A 13,564-nucleotide genomic window follows, 5' to 3' on the forward strand; every position below is an offset into this window, starting at 1 on the left:
CGCCATTTTGTGAGCGTGCTCTGGTACAGCCGCCATTTCAGTCACAGACACTGTGTCGCGTTCTTCCTCCGCGACACCCACAGTAAACAAAGATCCGACAGTCAACAAAGCATAATCCATAAACTGAGCGAGTGATGAACGTGGGCCCTCGCGTCTAAGTTTAGACTTAAGCGGTTGATTTATGCCATCGCAGAAAAACTCTATCAATAAACAGTCTGGCAAATCAGAATAGTGAGCGATGGCTAAAAACTCTCGAATATGGTTCTCCAAAGATCGGGGACCCTGTTTAAGGGCTAACAAAATTCTTGCCGTGTCCATACCTGCACTGTAAAAAATAAAAAGTTGAGTTAACTTATAAATAAAGCAACCAGCTGCAAAGCATTTTTGAGTTTACTCAACTTTGGTGGTTGAAGTTGTGCCAAATCATTTTTGAAAGTTCAGTGAAGCTGGATAAGGGAGTTGAGCGAACTTTAAAAAATGAGTAGCCACAACTACATGGGCATGAAGTTCAGTCAACTCAAAAAAGCTTTGCAGCTGGTTGTCTTGTTTTTTAAGTTGATTCAGCTTTATTTTCATCTTTTAATTTAGCTATGAATAATCTCGCATCCATATTTCTCAGCCATGCTGTAAAAACAATACAAAAGACTATGCCATCATTACAGAAAATATTTATTCACAATTTGTCACATTGAGGCCCCTTAAGGATGAACTCATGTGCATGTTGAGAGTGTGATGACAATCTGTGTAGTTGATGGTTGAGCTCCAGAATATTAATAATGATGTGGCTTTGACATCTACAGGTGGGAATAAAGAAACCTAAACTTGAACAAAAAGAACCAGTTCAGCATAAAATATTCTTCAGGACTGTCCAGAAGAGGGCAGCAGACACTCTCATTTAGGTTTTTCATGCAAAGTCTAATTGACATCAAGAATTGAAAACGGGTGTGATTTTATTTAGATGCTTGAGTTGAAAGAACTTAGAAAAACGAGGTTTGTGTTTCAACTTTATTAAGTATTTCTATATTTCTATTTTATAGTAGGCCTATTTCTTTCAGGAATCTGCTCTGGACAGGTTCAGGCCCTTCAGCTTCATTAATTATAGCTTGATTATTTATGCTATAAGAAAACGAGTGGGATGTTCATGAAGTGCTAATGTCACTGAGTATCACTAGAAGACATTTAGTGTGGCTGTCAAGCTGAAGAACCAAACTAATATTACCAAACACAACTCATCCATGATCTCATACTGATCCTATAGGATGGCGTCATTATGGATTTTATTAGAAGGATTAAAACAACAGCAGGATGGAAAGTGATATTTGATAATTACAGTTTATATATTTTTTTTTATGACAGAAAAATGCGGAAACACCTGGAATATTTCTTAATAAATTGTGAGTTTATAATGTTAGAACTCACTGCAGCATCCTTATAATATAAGAAACTGTTAAAAATCACCACGTGATATTATGGTAAAAGATCTGAATATCATTTCAATCTTAAAATGTGATTTTAATCAGAAAGTTACATCTCAATCAATACGGCCGTCTTGCATTTCCATCTGACTTCCAGAAGATGACCGTAAAAGCCACAGTAATGTAAAAAACCTTATATTATCCTGCTAAACTCTGAACTATATGATGTTTATTTGTAAATCTGTTTATATCAGTCAAAACATTTGACAGTTTTTGCACATGGTTTTGCTTCTGCAGAGGAACTTTCACTATCATTCTGTTATGTTTGATCTGTTGATTTATAATCTTTTATAGCTTGTGTGTTTTGGGTCACCAGATAAAGCTCGAACTCTAAACCACGTGATTTCACAGAGAAGCAGGTCATTGAATGGTGCAACTGATATAAAACCAAGTGATTTAAGGGATTTTTGTTTATAATTTGGCTGATGCCGCTGCTGCAGGACAGTAGAAGGAAACTGAGAACATTTGTACAGTAAGTACAGCAGCTTTTCCTTTCAGGATTATTTATGCGAGATTTGTAACAGATGTTCATAATAATAATCACAGATCTGATCTCTCTTTAGGTTCACTGAAAACAATTTTATTTTTGATAAATTAAACTAAAAAAAAAAAACAGTGACATCATTGCCATTAATAATAATAATAATAATAATATCAAGACACATGAAAGCCCGCATGGAGTTTGCTAAAAAACACCTGAAGGACTCCAAGATGGTGAGAATAATAATAATAATAATAATAATAATAATAATAATAATAATAATAATAATAATAATAATAATAATAATAATAATAATAATAATAATAATAATAATACATTTATAAAGCACTTTACATTTTAAAGAATATCTCAAAGTGCTACAAAAAGTGTCATAATAATATAAAGCAATTAGAAAAAAACTCAAATTAAAAACCAGCTGAGATTAACACATAGGTTCAAACATTTTACATGTATTGTATTAATAAAGGTAATATGTCAACACACTGAAACCACATACATTTGATCTTTGATTTATTTAAAGCATTCTTGGTTTCTCAACAGATAAAGCCTTAGATTAGAGTAAAAAAAAAAAAGTTTGCAGAGTGTTTAAGGCATTTTCTCTTATTTATTAAAAGCCGCATGGTGAATGTGAAATATGAAAATATTATGGTGGCCGAGAAGTGCAAAGCAAATCACAATTCTGAAAACAAAATAACAAATTACAAACGCAAATGCAAGTCTAAAAAACAAAATAACAATTCAGAAAACACAACAACAATTCAGAAAACATTATAACAAGTCAGAAAACACAACGACAAATCAGACAAACCGGAAAAGGTAGGTATAGTTTGAGACTTGGTTTTTGATTATTTCCTTAATTTTTATTGAAAATAAATGCCTTTACGATGTGATACGAGATTTGAAAAGGGAGGAAAAAAAAGTTTGGCAAAAGGTGGGATTGAACCCGGGTCGATCGCGTCAAAAACCCCACGACACGCACTTATACATCTGCACCACTGGAGCTGATGACTGACAGGCACTTTTAACTAAATGTAAATATACACCCCGTATTTTTTATTCCATAGTAAGGGCAATTCATACAATACATTTAAACTGAGCTACTTTAATACCATCTCCGAACTTTCTACCACGACTCTGCTGTTCTTCGGCTGGTTCTTCCCTGTATACGTTGATTGACAGATGTCTCGTCCAGTCAGCGGTGAGTAATCCCAAACCAATGGCGCTGTCTCAAACTATACCTACATCTTCCGGTTTGTCTGATTTGTGGTAGAAAGTTCGGAGATGGTATTAAAGTAGCTCAGTTTAAATGTATTGTATGAATTGCCCTTACTATCGAATAAAAAATACGGAGTGTATATTTACATTTAGTTAAAAGTAGCTGCAAGTCATCAGTTCCAGTGGCGCAGATGGATAAGTGTGTGCCCTTGGCTTTTTGACGTGATCGACCCGGGTTCGATCCCGCCTTTTGGCACTTCTCGGCCACCGTAAAATATACTTAGAGACAGAGTATTTGAAATTATTTCTGAATACAGAGGTGTCACTGTTTATTTTTGACTCACCTTAAAGGACAGATTCGTTCGTGAACCAGAATCCTCCAGTCGCGCTATATGTTTTTGAATCAACAGAAAGAACCGACTCATTCGAATCATTTGTTCGTGAATCAAACTACTCCGGTCGACTCGCACGTTGTTTTTGACCCACTTAAAACATCAGTTATATTTGACTATTCACGTCTCAGTGATTCATTAACTGGATCACACACCCAAAGCTTTGTGTCCATCACAAAGAGATATAGGCCTATAGCAGAATATAAATGTCTGTCTTGAGGAAACAAAACAATTGATATAGTCTGAGCAATTCACCTCACTTTTTTATTTATGTAGGCCTATATATTTATATATTTAATTAATTTTCTGTTCATTCTACTTGCATTTCATGTCTGTTGTATTTTTAGACCTTAGAAGACTTTACTGCTGTAGAAAACAAAGCCCAAAGGTAAGAGATAGCTAATATACACTTCAAATAAATTAGTTTATGAACTACAGTACATCAAATATTATGAAACCACAGCTTAGATTCATCTCTGTTAGATCCATATTATTTCTCTATCAAAAAAAATCAGTCTCAATAATTGGTCTCATTTTCAAAGCCATTTTGTCACGTTTTCTCTTCTAACAGCCAAGAGGCCGAGACTGGAGAAGAGCCAGAAGCAGGAGACGTTCGCTTCGAGTTCGAGCCCCAAACCTACAGGTGCATATGAGCAACTTACTTTATATCAGAGACGTGCTCTTCGGTATTTCACGTGTGTTCTTTACAACAACAGGCGTTTGAATTTTAGCTTTATTATCCAATGCAATACAAATTGTTCAAAGCAGCCTCATGAAACATTATGCTTTACAAACTCTCAGTGAAGCTGAAGGCAGCAGTGGCAAAGAACCACAACTGGCACATACTGTATATAAACAAATAGTTTAACTAACAACAAAAAAAAAGCTTTTACTTGTACAATATTACTGTGCCATTTCACCAATAATTGAACCCTAGAGGCTGTTAACTGTAAGTAAAGTTTGGTTTGGTGATTCAGAGGTCGTGCCCAGTGAACTTTCATGGAGTCCAGAGTTCATCCAGGAGCTTCTTCCGTCTGCGGAGCGAACAGCTCTTTTCTATCATCTCTCTTACCTGTGTTTGGGAAACTTCCCAAAGCTGGAGCGTCTGATCAGAGAACGAGCTCTGGACACACAACTGCTGTTTGGATCCTCTGAAGCCATTCTGTTGAAGGTCAGGCCGAATTCATCACGTTCTGCTTTACAAATCGTAAGAATCCTGTACTTATTTAATCACATCTGTTCAAGACATACAAGTGGCCATGAACTTGACAGATGTGGTGAATTGGAACAACATTACAAGTATTTATATACACAGGTGCATCTAAAAAAAATTTGAATATTGTGGAAAAAGTTCATTTTTTTGTAACATTTCAAAAAGTGAAACTTTCATATATTCTAGATTCATTACATGTAAAGTAAAACATTTCAAACATTTATTTTGTTTTAATTTTGATGATTAGAGCTTACAGCTCATAAATGTCAAAAATCCAGTATCTCAAAATATTAGAATATTTCCTAAGATTAATCAAAAAAAGGATTTGCAAAACAGAAAAGTTCAAGTTCTTTAAACTGTTAATTTATGCACTCAGTACTTGGTCGGGGCTCCTTTAGCACAAACTCCAGCATCAGTGAGGTGTGGCATGAAGCGATCAGGCTCTGCTGAGGACTATTGAGCTTCAGCTCAGATCCACTGTTTCTCATCTTTCTCTTGAAAATATCCCATAGATTCCAGATGGGCTTCAGGTCAGGCATGCTGGCTGGCCAATCAAGCACAGTCATATCATTGGAAGTGTTTTTTTCACTATGGGCAGGTGCTAAAGTCCTGCTTGAAAAGGAAATCAGCATCTCCATAAAGCTTGTCAGCAGATGGAAGCATAAAGTGCTCCAAAACCTCCTGCTAGACGGCTGCATTGACTTTGGACTTGATAAAACACAATGGAGCAACACCAGCAGACGTCACAGCTCCACAAATCATCTCTGACTTCAGAAACTTCACACTGGACTTCAAGCAGCTTGGATTCTGTGCCTCTCCAGTCTTGTTTTACTTTACATATAATGAATCTAGAATATATGAAAGTTTCACTTTTTGAAATAAGTTACAAAAAAATTTTACTTTTTCACGATTTTGAGATGCACCTGTATATATATAAAATAAAATACTTACAAATACCATAAAATCAAGTCAAAACTGAAGTCTTATTTGTTTGCCATAGCTTTTAATCGATGATGCAGTGTTATGTTATTTGTTTTATGGTCTGATATTTGTCATATTTTTATTGTGTTTTATGCTATGTAAAGCACATTGGTTAATAGTAGTTGTTTTAAATAGTGCTTTTTATATAGTGACATTGTTATTGACATAAAATCCAGTTTAAAAGCTTTTGACATCATGTGAACCATTGCTTAATCTTTTCTAATCCACCGACACATATGAAAACTTATTTCCACCACAGAATAAAAATGTACGTAATTGCAACTCACAATTGCTTGTTTCAAGAGTTTATGTAGCACACTTCTGACTTTCTTTTCTTCAGAATTTGCAAGTGCATGCAGTCAGGTGAAAAAATGTGAGGAAAAAACAAATTGTGAAAAAAATTTGTAAAGTTGTAAATTCAGAATTCAGAGGAAAATGACAAAATTGCAAGATGTAAACTCAGCATTCAGATGGAAAATTCAAAATTGTGAGATCTAAACTCCATTCAGAGAAAAAGTCAGAATTGCAAGATGTAAACTCATAATTCTGAGGGGAAAAAAACAGAATTGCAAGATGTAAACTCAGAATTCTGAGGGGAAAAAACAGACAGAATTGCAAGATGAAAACTCAGAATTCAGATGGAAACTTCAAAATTGTGAGATCTAAACCCCATTCAGAGAAAAAGTCAAAATTGCAAGATGAAAACTCAGAATTCTGAGGAAAAATTCAAAATTGTGAGATGTAAATTTAGAATTGCCAGAAAAAAAAACTGAATTGTGCGATTTGAGTTGCAATTACTGTACCTTTTTTATATTTTTATTCAGTGGCAGAAGCTTCCATTGATACCAATGCACTGAACCAACAAATGTCTTTACTGTTCTTTTATTAAATTCACTTAAATGCTGTTTTCTTACAGTGTGTCGGCACAAGTTCCAACCTGGTCTCCTCCCTGTTCCCCATGCTGATGACGGCGGTGGAGAAGAACAAACCCGTTCTGGCTGTGAGGTACCTGGAGAAAGCCAGAACATGGATCAGTGACATCATTAGGTCTATGGATGACATGGTGAAGAGGTGAAAACAATAGAAAAATCGTGATCATAAACTCTTAAAAATAAAGGTACTTGATGGTTCCATGAAGAACCTTTAACGTCCATGGCATCTTTCCGTTGGACAAAATGTTCTTTATAGTGAAAACAGGTTCTTTAGATTATGAAAATGTTCTTCAAACTAATAAAAAAGGGTTCTTTTAAGAACTGATCACTGAAAGGTTCTTTGGGGAACCAATAATGAAAATACCTTAAGAGTGGGAAGTTTAGTATTTCACATCAAACAGTCATTTTCTTAATCAGCATTTCTAAATATCTAAACAACACGATACAGTAAGCAAAACTGCATAAAATACGTTTTTACTTGTTTTAATCATAAACTTAAAAAAATCAACAAAAAAAAGTTTTCCTTAATCTCTTATATAAATTTACTCGAGATGCATAAAGGTCTCGTTTTATGGATTTTTAGACTATTTTACTGCAAAACAAGCACAAATCTGGACCGCCTTGTTAACAAACACAATGAAATGAAACAGCACTCACGTCTTATACACAATGATGTACTGCAGTACTATATATCACGCAATCACCGTACAATCATTTATCTGAAACGCACCATAGGTATGATCAACAAAACCGAAGTGTGGCGACGTGCACCAGTGATGTGATTCAAGAGCAGAAAGAGACCGAAGAAAAAATAACGAGCAACACTAAGGAGATGGAGAGTCTGAAGGAGGCCGTGGACAAGCTTGAAGAGGAGCTGAGGGAACACAACAGAAATATGGAGGAATTAGAGAGAAAAATTGAAGACAAAAACCGCGAGCTACAGAATCACATCACAAATTCCAGCAAAAACCGCTTCGGTATCCTGAGGGCCTTGGTGCCATTTTTTGCAGTCGTTCAAGATGCGATAACCACCCCTGCGATCGCTGCTAAAACTCAATCTCTCAACGCCGACCTGTCCCGTCTCAACTCAGAGAAGAGCAGTCTGCAAAGCAAACAGTGGATGATTCAAGTCAGACTGACTGATCTTCAGCTGAAGTTGGCCACTTCCAAAATACAGCTGGGTGAGAGTCTTTCTATGCTCTTAAATTCACATTTCAGCAGCTAAAAATGGTTTTAAGTCAGTTATTTCTATATTTTGCTGTAGTGTGTCAGTAGGAAATATCACTTTACATTTCCAAACATTCATTTAGCCATTAATTGTAATAATGCAGTGAGATTTCTGTGCTGCACACAGAGATCTGATCATCATCAGTCTGTCTGTCGTCACATGAAGAAACAGAACAAACTGAGACAGACTCAATCCAGAAGAACTGATGCTTCAAGAAACCTCCTGCAAAGCTACAGTGCTGTTTTAGGCACTTGAAATGAAAAATGCTGTAAAATGAGGATGCTGTCATAAATAGATCAATTAACTTCTATTAACTAAATGAAACCAACATTTGGTGTGAGCATCTTTTGTGTTTAAAGCAGCTTTTGCCCTCGGTGCACTTGAGCAGAGTTTTTCAGGGAGCTTTGCAGGTACACTAAAATAAATCTGTAAAAATAGGGCACGATATCTGTGTAATTTGATATTTTACCAGTATTTAAAATTTTACACTTCATTGCATTTTGTTTTAGAGTTAACAGAAATGTCCGTAAAATTAATGGATAGTGTCGTGTGTAATGAGCTGCCAGTTCTTTTTCTGTTGTTTTACGGATTTATTTTTTACAGTGTAGGTTTGCTAGACAAATGAAGTCTTCCATTTACTTGTTACAATTCACAATATTATTACTATTTTAATCTCTTAAATGATAAACTTGAAATATTACATAAATATTAAACTGTAAATTATTACATATTAAATACTATCATTTTTTCAAACATTTTTGTGGACGGAAGTTTTCAGCTTTTCACCAGATTCATAAAACATTTATAAACCTTTTGTCAACTAAACACAGACTTAAGTCTCCTTGCAGTTTTCTGCCAAAATAAATAAATGATGGTTTAACATTTGAAAGTGATGGACTTGAGACATATTATGTATTGTAAGTACTGCAGTGTAAAATAAAATAATCATTATAATGTTCAAATATTTATTATTATTTATTTCTAAATTAGTTAATGATATAAACTTTATTATTATTATTCAAATGGACTGGTTTCCTCAAAACAGTAGTATTAATATAATGTGGACTGAGACACTATCACATAAAAAAAAAAAGCACAGAAATCTCACTGCATTATTACAATTAATGGCTAAATGAATGTTTGCAAATGTAAACTGATATTTTCTACTGACACACTACAGCAAAATATAGAAATAACTGACTTAAAACCATTTCTAGCTGCTGGAAATACTAGCGTTCTAATAATGTATGTCCACCACTAAATGGTCTGAAGGCACACATTGATTTCTCTGATCTGCTGTTGTTTGTCCAGGTGTGATTCCCAGTCCTGTCCACCTGAAGGACGTCCAGCAGACTTTCTCAAATCCAGCAGATTCTGGTTCAGCTTCAGAAGTTCTGGGAGAAAGTAGAAACTCTGCTGGACTCACTGAAGGAGAAGACCTTTGTTAGTGAGGATCTCATTGAGGACCTGGACGACATGAAGGAGGAGTTTCTGACCTCCATTGAAGCAGCAGGAAAGGTGATATAGATGTTGGTGGAAGTCGATTCATCCCTTTGTTAATATTCTCTTAGTTGAGATTATCCTATACAGTTTCAACACCTATATGTGACCCTGCAGCACAAAAGCAGTGTTAAGTCGCTGGGGTATATTTGTGAGTGTCGCTTGCATCAGCTTCTGATATTTCCAGCATGCATGAGATTCGTCAATGTCACCCCGTGCGCGTGCTGCATCTCGTTAGCGCATGCATTGAAGCACGAGCCGAAGTATGCATGCTTTGTGACACACAAGATCCTAAAACACACCCTGCATCCTCATGCATATTCCCAAACTTGTCTTTAGGATGTGAATGCTGTTCTGCAGATGCGCGCAGGCCTCAGCCAGTGTCAGTGTGCTTATTCTGCCTGTATGCATGCATTATGTTTCATGCATTTTCATTCTGTGTGTCTGTTCATATCTTGTGTCAGCATCTCACAGAGGCCTGTATTCATTTAGAGGAGCTTTGTCTTATTTCTATGAGGTTTTCAATCTTTTAAATGCCACAGGCCCCAAATATGAGCATCCTCATGTGAGGGACCCTCAGTTTATATACTGTATATTTTCATGTATAAAGACCTGATTTAGACTGGTATACTATCTATACACTATATAGGGCATATTATACCAGTTTAATATTATATTTAGAAAAATTATAGTTTCTGTTTATACTAAAAATTAAAAATTTATTTTTTTTAAATAGCTAAATAATATTGTTTATTGTTTACTTGCTGTATTTTTATTGTAATAATACAAATTAATTATTAAATTATTTATTTTAATATTTTATTATTATTAATTTTTACATTTTAACAGTCCCCCCCCCCCCAAACGACTCCTGATCTATAAACTGAATTAATACATTATTTCTAAATCATTCATATTATGATGTTGTGAATGAGTTTGGATGCTGCAGGTTTGTCCAATCAGAGACCAGATCCAAGTCTGAATTATGACCCATATTGATAATCAACCGATATATCGGCTGATATTTAACCGATATTTTGAGATTATCGGCATCAGCCAACAACCTGCTACCTTATTTCATTTCCAATTAACAGCCAATATTAAAAAATAAGCCTTTTAAAATATATTTTTAGGTAAAAAACATGTACAAATATGTATGTATATGTACATGTATATCAACATCTATAACATATATACTGTATATATCAGCATTATATCAGTTATCTATTCTAAGTTGTTATATCAGCAATCTAAAAAAAAAAATTTCAGTTGGAAACAAGCTCATATTTATAATAAATTCTTGGATAAGACACAGATCTGATCTCAAACATGAGTGTTGTGTAGAATTAGTTCTATATAGATATTTAATGTTTTCATTGCGCATATTAGAGGAATAATTCATCCAAAAATAGAGATGTCATTATTTACTCACCCTCATGTCTGCAAATATAAAATTCTTCCTCCACAGCTCTCAGATCTCATTTGTATGGTGTTCAGATGAACTAACGAGAGGTTTGGTGTTGCGTATGCTCTCGAGTGTAAAATCTGAACTGAATGTGAAATGGAGAATCAGGTTCGAGAGCTGAATTGGAAGGGAAGGTTTTCAGTGAAAACTTTAGGAGTCTAGAATGAGTTTAGGAGGCTTTTTTGTCCATTTTTGGCATTTGACATTCATGCTTGATGGTGATTTATGGCTAAAACAGTTTGCCGGATGAAATGTGTCCCTGGAGCACAAAAGCAGTGTTAAGTCGCTGGGGTATATTTGTAGCAATAGCCAACAATACATTGTATGGGTCAAAATTATCCATTTTTCTTTTATGCCAAAAATCATTAGGATATTAAGTAAAGATCATGTTCCATGAAGATATTTTGTAAATCTCCTACAGTAAATATATCAAAACTTAATTTTTGATTAGTAATATGCATTGCTAAGAACTTCATTTGGACAACTTTAAAGATGATTTTCTCAATATTTCGATTTTTTTGCACCCTCAGATTCCAGATTTTCAAATAGTTGTATCTCAGCCAAATATTGTCCTATCCTAACAAACCATACATCAATGGAAAGATTGGTATTTTGTCATTTAGAGCAGATTTCTTCTCTCTGTAGTAAAGCGCTTACACAGAACACATGTTTGCTGATGCGTGTGACGCTTGAGAGAACATGCCAACATCACATCAGGACACGCATGAGTGCAGATCAGCCTTTGGGGACCGTTGGGTTCACGCTATCATGACCAAACATTTAGCATGGATTCTTTCTAAGCACTGCACTCAGTTTCAACCTCAAGTCACAGTGAAATCGAGTATGTTTGTTCAGTGTAGTGGATGCATATAAATAAATAAATAAATGCACCAAATGTTTTTTTTTTAAAATAAAATTAAGGTTGCATGTAGCCGAAAGCTGAGACATAAAGTTTGGATAATTGAGCATTTGTCCTCACCTGTCAATATTTCAGCCAAACAAACCTTACATATTTCAACTTTGGTCAGAGAAGCGCTAATTTAATGCCACTTTTTCAGTCGATGACTTTGGCCCTTTGGAACCAAAATGAATTTTATTGTATCAATTTATTTATTTATTTATGTTTATTTATGTTTCGGACTAATATTTTTTGGTCACCAAAATTTAGGTGCATCAGGGTTATTATAGTCAACTCAAATTAAAATTAAAACCATTAAAATGTTTCTTAAATGTTAACAGAAATAAAATAAAAACATTTTCATGTTAATTGAACTTGACGTACTAAAATAACTAAAACTGAAATGAAAATGAATAAAAACTATATAGACGCATATAAAAAACAAAAGCTACTAAAATGACAAAACTCCACAATATTACAAAATAAAAAAACTAAAACTGTAAAAAACTGATTTGAAATATTAATAAAAACTATAAAAGTATATGATTGGGTTTTTACAAATTGTATTTCATATTTCAATTTGTTGTGTTTAATTTTTTGTTAGATGTTCATACTACGAATGATTAAACCTTTTTTTAAGTCTGATTTGATTAGATTTTTGTCTAAAAAATGTCTTGTGAGGATTCTGACCTGTATTGAACATATTTAGTTAAAGCATGCATTAAAATGCATGTTTGATTTAATAAAGCTGTCCACTCTTATAAGGTCATTTCAGGCCTCAAAACGGCAGATGCATGTGAAGTTTACCCACAGATAACGTGATGTATGTTTGGACCTCAGGTTGAGTCGTTTATGTTCTTTAAGCCGACTCCGTTCTGTGTTCGTGACATTTCTGGCTCACAGCTAAATATCTGTCAATGCAGTAACCTTCACTAGTCTATACTAATGAAGGCCTTTGAGTTTCTAACGATGGGCTCAGTGCCTTCTGTGGAGTCTCAAACCATCCATAAACTCTCTGATTTCCAAAAGCGATGGAAATGTACAGTATTGCTGCTCGTTTCAGACGAGGAGGATCTCTGCGTGTCCACTCCACGGGTCACTGCCGCCCACATCTGGGCTTTGTTTGCGTGCGGGGTCACCCGCGGCCGATGGGAACTATATGTTCCTGATGCGTTTGCTCCTGTTTCACGCTCTATTTATAGAGCTGATGAGGAAGGATGCTTGAAATCCGATGCGCCTCCATTAAAACAGAGGGAAGGCAGGGCTGCTGCTGCTCTCTAATGGCTTTACGGTCGAGAAACGCTTGTAATGAACAACTCAAACGTGACCTACAGTAGCAATGCCTTTTATAGACTCTTAATTCAGATTCCTGGTCTGATTATGAAGGATTCATCAGTGATGTTGTTCGAATGGAAAACAACATCACTGCTTCGTCTCTCAAATGTTTTTTTTTTTCGGTTGACATCAGCATTTGCTCACTTTTTTCAAGTAGGGATGCACCAAAATGAAAATTCGTGGCCGAAACCGAACAAAATTAAACACTGGGCCGAAGGCCGAACACGGAGTTTTTTCCCCATGTATTTTGCCAATTTTTTTTTCACCATTGCATAGATTAAAAAGCCAAAATGTGCTTTTTACTGTTTTGTCTTGCTTTTCAAAGAAAAAAAATCAATTACAAAACAACAATTTAAAAATGTTTAACACTGAACATTTTTAACATTCTAGCAGACACTATACCAACAAAGCACAATTTAACTTAAAAT

At 35.0% G+C, this 13,564-nt stretch overlaps 1 protein-coding gene and 1 pseudogene across 1 annotated transcript in view; both read left to right on the plus strand.

Moving 5' to 3' along the window:
• The first annotated feature begins 4,011 nt into the window (after positions 1–4,011).
• Positions 4,012–9,465, plus strand: LOC107744739 (uncharacterized; annotated as a pseudogene).
• A 3,305-nt stretch (positions 9,466–12,770) lies between these two features.
• The window catches only part of LOC107744740 (GTP-binding protein Rheb-like), a gene marked incomplete at its 3' end in the record, with an annotated part of 10,213 nt that continues 9,419 nt past the window's right edge, over positions 12,771–13,564 (plus strand). Inside the window, exon 1 of the mRNA XM_016558556.1 lies at positions 12,771–13,059. Within this exon, the coding sequence (XP_016414042.1) occupies positions 12,771–13,059 (289 nt within the window). The remainder of the gene's footprint in view (positions 13,060–13,564) is intronic.

Source organism: Sinocyclocheilus rhinocerous, unplaced genomic scaffold (genome assembly GCF_001515625.1).
Source record: "Sinocyclocheilus rhinocerous isolate Xijiao unplaced genomic scaffold, SAMN03320098_v1.1 scaffold1189, whole genome shotgun sequence".
In the NCBI taxonomy this organism is placed as follows: domain Eukaryota; kingdom Metazoa; phylum Chordata; class Actinopteri; order Cypriniformes; family Cyprinidae; genus Sinocyclocheilus; species Sinocyclocheilus rhinocerous.